General features: G+C 39.3%; 1 protein-coding gene across 1 annotated transcript in view; it reads right to left on the bottom strand.

Moving 5' to 3' along the window:
* The window catches only part of LOC104523962 (hemicentin-1-like), a gene marked incomplete at its 5' end in the record, with an annotated part of 46,866 nt that overhangs the window by 33,755 nt on the left and 953 nt on the right, over positions 1-12,158 (bottom strand). Inside the window, 11 exon segments of the mRNA XM_010166702.2 lie at positions 83-204; positions 385-541; positions 907-1,034; positions 1,967-2,111; positions 3,340-3,481; positions 6,599-6,735; positions 7,523-7,604; positions 8,845-9,035; positions 9,631-9,909; positions 10,270-10,367; positions 10,534-10,717. Of these exon segments, the coding sequence (XP_010165004.2) occupies positions 83-204; positions 385-541; positions 907-1,034; positions 1,967-2,111; positions 3,340-3,481; positions 6,599-6,735; positions 7,523-7,604; positions 8,845-9,035; positions 9,631-9,909; positions 10,270-10,367; positions 10,534-10,717 (1,665 nt within the window).

The following is a 12,158-nucleotide window of genomic DNA, read 5'->3' as shown; positions in this document are numbered from 1 at the left end:
ATATAAAAATCTCATCTTAACACTGGAATGCCCCAAAGAAATTCTGGGTGCTGTACACATGCTATAGCAATATCTCCTCTACCTTGAACAGTGAGTGCAACTGCTCTTCGATCTTCTCCTGCCTCGTTTGACACAAAGCACTCATAGACAGCAGTGTCATCCACAGTGGGGGAAATGATTACTAAGGAACCTGAAGATAGAAGCCTGAACAAAGGAAAGAGAAGAAAGTAAAAGCCATTGAAATACTTCTGTTCTTCTCAGGTAATCAGACCACTGAATTTGCTGGCTATACAAGATTACATTTAAGCACGGATATATTTTTAAAGTGTTAAAATCATCCCTGAAAACTTTAACCCCACAGTGAAAAGAAAAAACATCTCTCACCTGTATGTATTCTGGTTCTGGTCCATGCTAAGCAAATGCCCATTCTTTTTCCAGCTAATTGCTGGTCTGGGAATTCCAGTGGTTTCACAGGGCAGAGTGGTCTGCACATTGACAGTAACTGTAATATTCATGTGTCCAGGAGCAATAGTAGGAGGAACTACAGACAAACAAAGCCTAATTACTCACAATAATTAAATACACATGTACACACACACCTCTCATACCTATATACGGAGAGCTGAACTGGCTGAACACATTTACTTGATTATAGAGTAAGTTGACAGTAGTAAGTATGTAGCATGGGATGTATCAATTCTTTCTAGTTCCAGTGCACAAAGAATAAATATATTCTTTAATGAACATTTGGGTTGTATTCCTAAGGCTGTAATTTATTTTTTTTTTCACCAAAGCAGCCAAAAAGGAGCTAAACTTAAAATTGCATCTAGCAGAACAAGAAAAATTATGTAAGTGGACTTTAGACTTATAAAAACACATATATTTATCTAAACTGCAAACTTTTACCAAGAACCTGCAGGTCAATTTGTTTGCGTTCAGTGCCAGCTGTATTGGTTGCCATACACACGTATCTTCCCGTGTCAGCCACGTGGGCTGAGTGGATGTGTAGAGATCCATCCTCTAACATGGAATATCTGAAACAAAGACATGGGTTTTTTTTCCCTACTATCCAATCCACAGAACCATAGGCTATCCTGGTAGTGCAGAAGGAAAAGATGACTCAGGGTACACAGCAAACAGCCTAAACACGTCGTGTCTTCATTTGGACACAGAGTTTTCTCATTTATTGCATTTATTCTGACTTCACTTTTTCCCAGCACATCCATTTTCCAGAGAAATGATGAAATCTAGCTGACATAGTGATGCTACAGAAATGATGACAGATTTGTAGAAAAAAATCTAAAAGCTCTTTTTTACATTTTCTCATTATCCTTAAAAAACTGTAATTAATACTTGTACATTTTCTTTTTTCTTTGAAATATAACTGAATTCTTCAGCATTTGCTCAGTTCTAGAAAATGCCAAACTACTTCCCCTTAAAATAATCATAGGTAACTAAATAATGACAGAAACCATTCACTATAATAAAAGTTGATAGTAGAATGTGTACAGTAAGTTTTATGTATTAGAAACTATAGAGTACACTGAAGTAGCTTTTAGTCTGCATGGAATTGCTTGGCTTCATCCCAAAACTCCACATATATATAAAAAAAATAATTTTATGGTTACTGTTCAAAATCTTTAATATCAGAAGAATTACTATTACATTGGTTGTCAAAGGAGTTTTCTTCTCCTTCTTAACAATAAAACGATGAAATCTTTGGTATTGCTACTTCTCTATAGAACAACTTCTTTGTATTACTGTTTCTATCACAGTATTTTCCACATTTGCATCTATTTGAGACGACAGTACAAATATTAGTTCTGATCTGTGAAAACAAAACTAATTTACAAGTCAGAGATGTCTAATCAAGCTTTCTGTAATTAATATATTCTTAAAAAATAATGAAGAATGTTTCTTTAAAAAAAATTAATGAAGAATATTGATGCTGATTTCTGCACAATACCTTGTACGGTTTCCAGTAAAAACAGCCCCATCCTTCCTCCATGTAATTCTTGGGGCTGGTACTCCTTCTGCAACACACTCCAGCAGAGCAGAAGTATTTACACGCACAACAGCAGTCTGAGGACTGCTTTGGATTGTAGGAGCCACTGTAAAGGGAAAAATCACTGATGATGTAAGAAAATAACTACACTGCCATGACTGAAACTTAACACATGACAACAGATGCAGCAAGAGGTATGGGGATCACTGCAAACATAGAAACAGGTTTCTTACCCTTTTGTGTAGTGCATGATAATCACCACGGTGCAGCAGGGAATGAAAAAGAAAGTTTCTCTAAATGCACTGGAAAGATCATCTCTGCAAGTTACTGCAAAGGTTCTATAAACTGTATATAAAGGTTGCCCAAGGAAGTTGTAGATGCCCCCTCCCTGGAAGTGTTGAAGGCCAGGTTGGATGAGGCTTTGAGCAACCTGGTCTAGTGGAAGGTGTCAGTGCTGCTGGCAGGGGGCTTGGAACTAGATGATCTTTCAGGTCCCTTCCAATCCAAACCATTCTATATAAAGGTTCTATAAACTGTACCTATAGCTAAAGCAGTAAAAGAGTTCAGCACATTGAATTCAGCAAAATAAGGTTGTGGTGATACCCTTGCTTCCTAATTATAAATTGAGCAGAGAGAAGAATTTTAACTGGATGGGTAGGGACAGTCATTGGTGGGGGCAGAGTATAATGCAGGTCCATAAGACTGGGTTGTGAACAGAACAGGAATAGGAAAATGTTCCTTATCTTCACCCGAGTGTGAGAACAGAATAGTTTCTCAGCAGACTAGATGTGAGAAAACAAATAGATTTAAAATGAAATTCAGGTCTATGGTAGTTCAGGAGATGCAAGCCCTATCTTCCTGCTACCTCCTGCTTACAGGTGCGGAGAAGAAGCCACAGTTTTAAAGTAACTTACAAAACTGGTGGCCAAGCCAGCTATGAAACCTAGCACCCCAAAGTGCCAGCCCAATGCTTTTAAGAATTTCTCCCAATTTGTCCAAGAGCCTTTCTCAGCCCTGGATCTGGGTGTTCATTCTGGATGTATCCTGACTCCAGACCAAGAGCATGGCTAGATGCACAGCACTCTCCTTTAGCAGACAGCACAGAGAGGTGGAGAGGGAGCCCTGGTGAGTCCCCAGCAGGTCCTTCAGTGTGGGGGACAACTGTGGACTTAGCTGGTGGCACACATGAGGTAATACACATGGACCTGCAGTTTAGACACAGCCTAAGTGGCCAACACCTGGCTAGAAAGAGACGACTAATGCTTCTTCCTTTGAACTCCTGCAGAAATACCAGGCAAAGATCAAAATGCACAAGACTTGATCCACGATTTTACCATGTACTGTCAGCACGAACTCCCTGGTCATTTCTCCTGCGACATTACTGGCCACACAGGTATAGCTTGCTGTATCGCTGAGGTCGGCATTATTGATCTGCAGGTATCGCCCACTGGACAGGATCCGAACTCGAGGAGTTCCCTACGGGGGAAAGAGAGAGAGAGTTGGACAAGTTTAACTTCACCCTTGTTCTCTTTATTAAGACAGAACAATCTTTCATTGTAAGGTAATAAAAGTCATGAAAGAAACCCAAAGATAAACAGGGGACTGAATTAACTGCTGGCTTAACTTTGTTCACATCTGTGAAGATAATAGGGTAAAGAAAGTTTTAAAAAATTCTCACTGCTTAATGGTTCCTCCTTTAAACCCCCTCCTGGGACTCATGCTGGTTAAAACAGCTTTTTGGGTTACACAGCCAAAGGGCTTCTTTCCAGTTTTTATGGCAAGGGGCAGCTAACAGCACATGATTAATTAATATATATTTTTTTAAATCCACACACACTACAGGCAGAAGAGATACAAGTTTCTCTACATTGTTCTGCAAACATCAGCCTTGATCAGGTGGGATCCAGCATAAACTTAGCCTCCTATGTTCACTAACCAGCACTTCTGAATATGAAGACAGCACTGTTCTCAGCTCTACAGTGACTCTAGAGCACCTGCTAGGGAGCCCTTTGAAGTCAAAGGTTTTCTACCACAAGTAGTCTGGAGCAGATCTGCATGACTGACTGACAGTGACATACCAACTATGAGTGTTCAAAAACCTGACTGGGTAAAAAACAATAGAAAAAAACCCCAGAAACTCAAATTTTTCCAGTATGTGCTATTCACACTTTGGATGCAATGGAAAGCTGACATTCCCACCTGCTCTTTGGCTAGAAGATCTGAGGACAGCAGCTGCAACAGAGAGGTGAAACTCCTCCTGTTCTGCACTGCTCTGCCCTGGTACCCTGGTCTCATACTAGGCACCAACTCAGCAAGTCTGCCAGTGCAGAATGAACAGCAGTGCTGGAGCCTGACCGGTGAAACGATTCACCACCACAGTGGATTATAGATTTGGGGTAATAACTGGTGTTTCCTGCCGAGCACACAGCCTGTGCTATGGTTTCTAAACACAGCACAGCAGCACAGAGATGACAAAAGGCAGGCAATGAGACAGGCAATGAAGCTCTCACTGACTTATGCTCTACTCAAGGTGTGCCAGAAAACCAATCTTTGAAAAAAGACAAATTCAGCAATTCTTTTAATGTTTGAATAAAGCCAGATAAGGTCAAGATGCTCCTACCTACTTCTTTTCTTAACACTCAATGTGCATTTCCAAATCAGTGAAAAGTGTAAGGACTCTGACTGTCAAAGCTGCCACAGACCAGATCTTTCTATAGCTCTGCTCCCACAAATGGGGGTGCTGCACATTCCAACATTCAACATGCAGAGGGATAGAGTAGACCTCAAAATGTCTCCCTCACAGTGGGAGACAACAAAGCCAGGAGGAATGACACCCTCCACCACATGGAGGTTTCAGAAAAAGTGGTGATGATTTAAATTGAAATAACCCCGCAGCCTGAAAACCTGACTTTCTCTAATCCTCCCTTGTCACTGTGAAACTCAGTTGTCCCAAGATAAGGAGGATGATGTGCCACAGAGCACCTCTCTTTCAAGAAGAGCTCTGTCCCAGCAGCTCAGCATTAGCAGGCTATTACAATTCTTTGAGGTTGAGAAAGCAACCAGGCACTCAGGAGGACACTAGGGTTCTCTTGATATCTGAAGTATACATTTATATAAGCTAAGCTGAAGAATAAAAAGGATTGTAGGGAACAGCATAAACCTGTCTACTACTTAAAACTACACATGACAAATTAAGAGTCCCATGTCTGAATTGAATTTATAACCTAAATTTAGTGCTGGGGAAGAGCTGACTCTAGAGACTGACATTCCCTACTCTATTAGAAATCCAAAGGCAGGGGATTGACCATATTGCACAAGTAAGATGCCTCAGCCCTCGCACACTGACATGAATTCACAAGGTAAGAGGAGAACTACACATGCCAAAAGTTAATTCACAGGTTTTCAGCTGCGTGCCCATGTCTATCACGGTGTTCCCCTTCTGCTTTGTTTTCTGGTGAATATTTGTTAACAGTGGCTTCTTTTAATGATTTATTTTCATTAAGTATTGCTTTTAAAACACAAGCTCTCCAAGGAAAAAAAGCATTCACATACTTAACTTCCAAGCCTTGTTAAACCTTGCATTCATTAAACAAAAATAATCTCTACCCAATTAAAGAACTGACCATTCAGAAGAGTGTTTCCCTTACACTTGTTTCTAGCTCTTCTGCTATATTCAAGGTCACATTCCCCAGCAGCACTCAGTCAGACATAATTGCCCACCATATTCTTACTTTTTCCACTAGAATTTCATTCTTCTAAATTTACAATAGAGAAAGAGGGAATGGCAGGTCAAGAGGGAAAGCAAGTAAGCAGGACTTCAGGTGATTGCTATTGACAGACTACAGTTAAGGGAGATACAATTCATAAGCTGAATTTGTTTCCTCTTTATTAATGAATAAAGATAAATTAAGGGAAAATTATCAATTAAATGAGTTCAATTAATAACTGAACTTAAATTGTTCAGTTGGAAAAAAATCTGGTTTCTGAGTGATCCCAAGGAAGAGGATGAGAAATAAAAAATTCTTTCTGTATAAACTATCCTCATCTTGCTAATTGTCTCTCAACCAGCAAAGACTCTATGCCTTACACATCACACTACATGGAATTCTGAGTGAAAAAGATGCATCTGATACACAACTGTGGTGATTAGCAAACCATTTTCTTTTCTTTTCTTTTTTTTCCAACGTTAAGAATTGTAATTCCTTTCTAAATGCTACTAGAATATGAGGATGCATAATATACCCAAAGGAAACATATAGTGTAGTCTTTTCTCAGCTACCTTTCCTGGGAAGCCATTCAGGAGTATACCGAAGGCTTCTAGGATTGTTCAGAGGATCCAGGAGGAGCAAGGGATCCCCCTAAAGGAAAAAAGAACAAGTAACAGCGGGATGGCCACTTCACATGCTTGCTAGCTTCAGGTTCTCAGTCAGGACTAACTGCATTGGTACTGGGGCTACTCAGCTTCTCTGGAATTCAAGGCACCATAACTTGGACTGCACTGAAGGGGCAAGTGAGCAGAAAAAGAAACCTCAAGCACTGTGTGTAAAAAATAAAGGGAGCAAAAGACTAGTACAAATAATGTAACCACTGTACCTCTAGAAGTTCTCCATTCTTAAGCCATGAGATTGTCGGAGGTGGCACAGCATCTGACTTGCATTCCAGTAGAACTTGTCTGTTCTGCAACACGGTGAGGTCCTGTGGACCACTGGTACCAGCAATGTTAGGAGGAACTGTCAGAAAAATTCAGAAAAAAAATAAACACCACACACAGGAGCTACCACTAAAATTATTCATTGAAAATTTCCAATTCATTTCTTCAGTTTAAAACAAAGGCAAAGCTACAGTGCCATTAATCAGCTCTAGTTTTCAATGCCTGTGCTAAATATATCACATTTGTTTAGCTGGTCAACCTGCCTCCTAACTCACATGCTGGAAACTACTGTGACAGAAATTAATTTAAAGTTCATTCTCAGTGAGATACCAGCATCTTAAGCCAGATGGGGCAGAGATCACTGAAGTTTCAGAAACTGCTCATTGATACACATGGAAACAACAATATTCAAGAAACCTGTAGAAGTCCCATTTATACTTCCTTTACTGTCATTAAATTTTATGTATTCATTTCTAAATACATTTCTTACCTTTTTCTACTGAAAAACTAAGATTATAATAGATATCAGTGTATTTTACATCCTTTCTCAGTAATCACAGTAACTCAATACAACTGAATACTGATATCTATAACCTTCCTATGTATCCAAAATATAAGAGTTGGAATTATAACAGAAATCGGTTGCATTTGGTGGAACTTTCCCTTTGAATTGTGTATCATGTTCAGAATAGTTACCCTTATTCAGACATGTTAATTATGATCATATGGTGTAATATAACTTTCTCAAAATATCTAATATTTCTTCTAGTAACACACAGCTTGTTAAATGAGATACTGATGTGTACCTTAATGAAACCTTAGTTTACAGTTTGAAGGAATAATTTTTTTTCCTAAATTAAACTTACCATGCACTCTTACTAAATATTCCTTATCGTCATCTCCTGCTGGGCTAGAGGCCAAGCAGGTGTATCTTCCTGTGTCCTCCACCTACAAACACATGAACAACTTCAGCAGAAACCTCAGAATATGGGAGTAATTCAGAAAAACTCTGAAATACAAACATTGACAGCAACATATAACAGGCAGCACTTAAATACAAACACAAGAGATAAGGAATGCCTGAAAATAAACTAATGAAGTTCTTGAAAATATCTTTATTTTGCCACAGTACAGAGATGGCTTAGGAGTTGCTGATGGCAGGGGGGTTGGAACTAGATGATCTTTAAGGTCCCTTCCAATCCAAACCATTCTATGATTCTATGAGTTGCAGGACCCCATAACATCTCTCTGGGTAACGTGTGTCCAGCAAGACCCCTTCTCTTGGTGATGCTTTTTGCAACAGCTAATCAAAAAGATGGAAGTGGCTACAGGTACCCATCGAAGCAAGGGTCAGTTCTGGGCACTAAGGAAATCTTTGTGTGCACATATACTCATTAATACCTTGATGCTTTCTCCTTCCTGTAAACTCTACATTGTAAAGACAAGAAGTGTTTGCTTTACAACCAACACGAGCAGCGATCAGACCTGAGCCCTGTCCCACTTCTGTTGGGTGAATTCAGTCTGGCTGTCCACAGCTGAAAACAGCCTTACTTTATTGGTGCAGGTTTTTACAGGTTCTTTTTCCTTGGACTCTTTTATGGTCTATTGTCTTTATTTATTTTTTCTTAACTTGCACACAGAGGACTGCAAACACAGCTTTTCTCTGTCATCTATGGTTTATATATGTGATAAGCAAATGGATATTAGGAAAATCTGAGCTAATGGAAAGAGGAGAAAGGCCGAGAAGGAACTATAAAACATGAAAGAAGAAAAGCAAGAGACAGTAACAAGAGTCAAAAAGGTAGGAAATGAACAAGAACAGATTACAGACATAGACTAAAACCAGAAATAGCCCCAGAAAAAGATGAGTCCCTAGCACTGATTGTTCTGCTTTGTAACAAGAAGCATCAGTAAATAAAAAAATTACAGAAGTCTGAAATGAACTTGAAGTAATAATGCTCAGAAGAGGCAGAAGTGCTTGGGCACTCTCAACCCAAGTATTACTGCTTGTTTTGTATAGGAAACTCCAAGACAAGGCTTGGAAAAGGTATTCTCCAACTGCAAATGCAGGTGGATGATTCTATAGAGGCTTTGTAGGACGTTTCTTAGGATAGTACTAATAGCAGGCAGTTCTGCACACCTCTCCAGGGTTTGCAAAACTAAGTTTATTTTGAAATAAATACTTCACCTGAGCACTGGTTATTCGAAGGACCTCTCTGAGGACATGAACATTATCGTTCTGCAGAAGCGGGCGCCCATCCTTCATCCAGGAGATTTTGGGGACTGGAACGCCAGAAGAGATGCAGAGAAGTTCAAGAGGGTTGTTAATGACGACAGAGAGCTCTTCTGGTTGGTCTGAACCATTGATGTGAGGTGGCTCTGTGGAGGGAGAAACATTTGAGTTCTTTATTGACTCAAAAAGCCTATAAAATCTGATACACAGTCTAGTGGTTAGAGTTTGTAGAATTAGTCTACATTAGCGTTATTTCTGACTGCTGCATGAACTTACTGAGTATTTCAAGTCATTTCCATCTGCCTCTGTCTATTAATTTGCATATTTTATGAGTTGGAATTACTAGTTAGAAAATGCTTCCATAATCTGAGGTAAAACATATAATATCCGTGAATATATTTATTAGCCCTTTAGCTGTTGTGCTTTCAGCTATGCCTTCAGCTGTGCCATCACCTTGCCAAGCTGAATTTCTACTAACCAAAGTCATTCATTTAAACCAAATTACTTTGTAAATTAGCTTACTATTAATTATAGAGTATTTCAATACTCTAGAAACAGGAAAAAATATATACTGTATTACACATTCCCACATCTTTAGGTATCTTCCATTTCCTTACTTCTCTCATTTATCACAGGAAGTGTTTCTTGAAAATACTCCTTATCCCTAGAGGTTTTTTAATTGTCCTGGGTAGATATTCATTTACTGCTCCCATTTTGTCCAACTGAAAGGTTAACACCTACCCAGCACTTCCAGGGAGAAGTGCTTGCTGGTATCTCCAGCTTCATTGGATGCAACACAAGTGTATTTGCCCGTGTCACCAACTTCTGCTTTTACAAAATGAAGGACCATTCCTTGGTTACTCGACGTCAGGTGAGCTGCAAGGCTTAAAGGATGTCCATTTTTAAACCAGGACATAGTGGGGGCAGGAGTGCCATCGCTGAGACACGTCATCGAAGCTGAACTGCCTTTTACTACAGTCACATCCTCTGTTCCTCCTGCGTTATCCAAGCTTGGTGGCACTGCCAAGAAAGAAAGACCGAGTACAACCCACATGTTAATATAAAGGAATGCAGATACCCTTTTGCATTTCTCCACTTGCATTCATGCTTAGCACATATGTTAAAATTCACTTAGAAATTATTTATTATTATTATTTATCCTAAAAAACCCTGTGACACATTATGGGTGCCAATTCAAGTAAGGACTCTTCTAGGGTTAAAACACTTTCCATCATAAAAAACACACTGACAAGTTAATGTTTCCCTACTGATTACTTGTGGCTGTCTGCAACTTTGTGTTGGTGAAAAAGAATACTGAACAGCAGGTTTAAGAAAGGACTCAATAAAATTCTTTACATAAAGCATTTCACAAAAACTCACCAAAAACTTGAAGGTTGTAATGTTTGTTGTCCACTCCAGCCCGGCTAGATGCTACACAAGTGTACACACCAGTATCAGATACCTGCACTCGGGCAAGTCTAAAGAGAAAATCATTTTAGGCAGGCTGTAAATGGAATACATTATCTTTATGATGGCATGGTTTAGATCAAATTTTATTCTTGTTTCCAAAAATACTATCAGAATTATGCTGACATAGCAAAAGAGAACAGAAAACTCAGCTAGTTAAAATAGATTAAAACCAACCTGAGAATTTGCCCAGCTGACAGCAACCTGATTTGGGAGGAGACAGACAGAGGAAGGCCATTCTTTAGCCAGTTTATCTGTGGTGGTGGGGTTCCAGTAGCAGTACATTCAATATTTAGGGAGGTGTCCAAAAGGGCAGTGAGGTCCTCTGGTTCATCTTTATTATTGGTTATTGTTGGAGGAACTACATTTTGTAAATGTTGAAAAGGAATATATTAAAACTGGCTCTTAAAATCATCCGACTTGTGTTACCCTGCAGGAAATCCTGCACCTAATGCCCCACAGGCAATTCAATGAGATCCCCATTTTTTTTTAAAGAGTAAATCCTCTAACAATAATACAGAGCACTAATAAATGATCCATATACATATTTAAAATCAGATGCACTATAGAATGACAGTGGAATTATCTCTGATTTGTCCTGCTGTGGCAAACAAGAGGCTGAAGGTGACAAAGAATGACAATGCAGGAAGGAGCAGGAGGTGAAGCCTTAAGAGGGGATGGGCTTGACCACCTAAGGGCCAGATGGGACCCGGTGGTTTCCTGCCACTCAAACTCACCTCCTTAAATGAATCTTAAATAAATTGAAAGCTAAACTCATGCAGGAGCAAAGTTAGTTTATAACTTGTAGCTGTATATGCTGACTTGATTTTTAAATATAGAAAATTCAAAATGCCTAGTTAAGTATCCTGGCTGGTTATTCTAACAGAACTGCTTCTTGGGATTTTTTGGTTTTACAGGTTAGTTTGGAAGCCTTAGACCTGGGGGCAGAAGGGGACTCACTATATAAAGGTGTCCCAGCTACCTGCAGCTCCAAGCTCTGGCTGACCTAAGATCCCCTCACGCACTACGACAGTGGCGTAGATAAGGCCATTTAAGTTGGTTATTGCTTGAACCTCAACCAATACAAACTGGTCAAAAAATGTCTCCACTGTGGTGTAGTGCTATTCTGTCCCCCAAAAACGTGATGTGGTCATTCAGCATTGTTATTATATCAAAGGTCACTTCTTGTTACTCTGCTCATGCTCCTACTCCAGCTGATTCTGACTCTCTGTATAACTGGGACAGACACACCACTGTGAAACGCTGCCTACACAAACTCTTCACTCTTTCACAAGTCCTTGTACTTCACAAACACTTTTTTCACAAATTAAAATGTCCACTCTCTACACTGCTAAAGAAGAGTTATGCTCACTAACTTCTCTATGTCAAATCGTGCAAGAGAAGAATTTCATACAAAACTCTTATCATTTTCCTTTTAAACTCTAAATAAACTATTTGTCAGGGGAGGTGGGACCTTTCAGTATTAGTTCCCTACCATACTACTCTGGTTTTAGCTGATGTACTTTGATTGGAATTAATGAAGATAAACTAATACAACAAAAAAGCGATATCACAGTAAATCAACCCCAAGTGTATCTATCCCTACAAGAAAAAAAAAAATCACCGCAAGCAGAATTCCTCTATTATGAAATACACCAAAGGAATTAATTTCTGTTTATCCCAAAACACATTTAACAGTAATTTCAATCATTTTGTCACTGACAGAACATCCTGTGTAATATACTGTGATATCTACAGTACATGAAATTGGAAACACGTGCATGCAGTGTAACACTGCAGAC

The sequence above is a fragment of the Antrostomus carolinensis genome, unplaced genomic scaffold, assembly GCF_000700745.2.
Source record: "Antrostomus carolinensis isolate BGI_N321 unplaced genomic scaffold, ASM70074v2 scaffold6694, whole genome shotgun sequence".
Classification (NCBI taxonomy): domain Eukaryota; kingdom Metazoa; phylum Chordata; class Aves; order Caprimulgiformes; family Caprimulgidae; genus Antrostomus; species Antrostomus carolinensis.
This window is presented reverse-complemented; position numbering and strand designations above follow the sequence as displayed.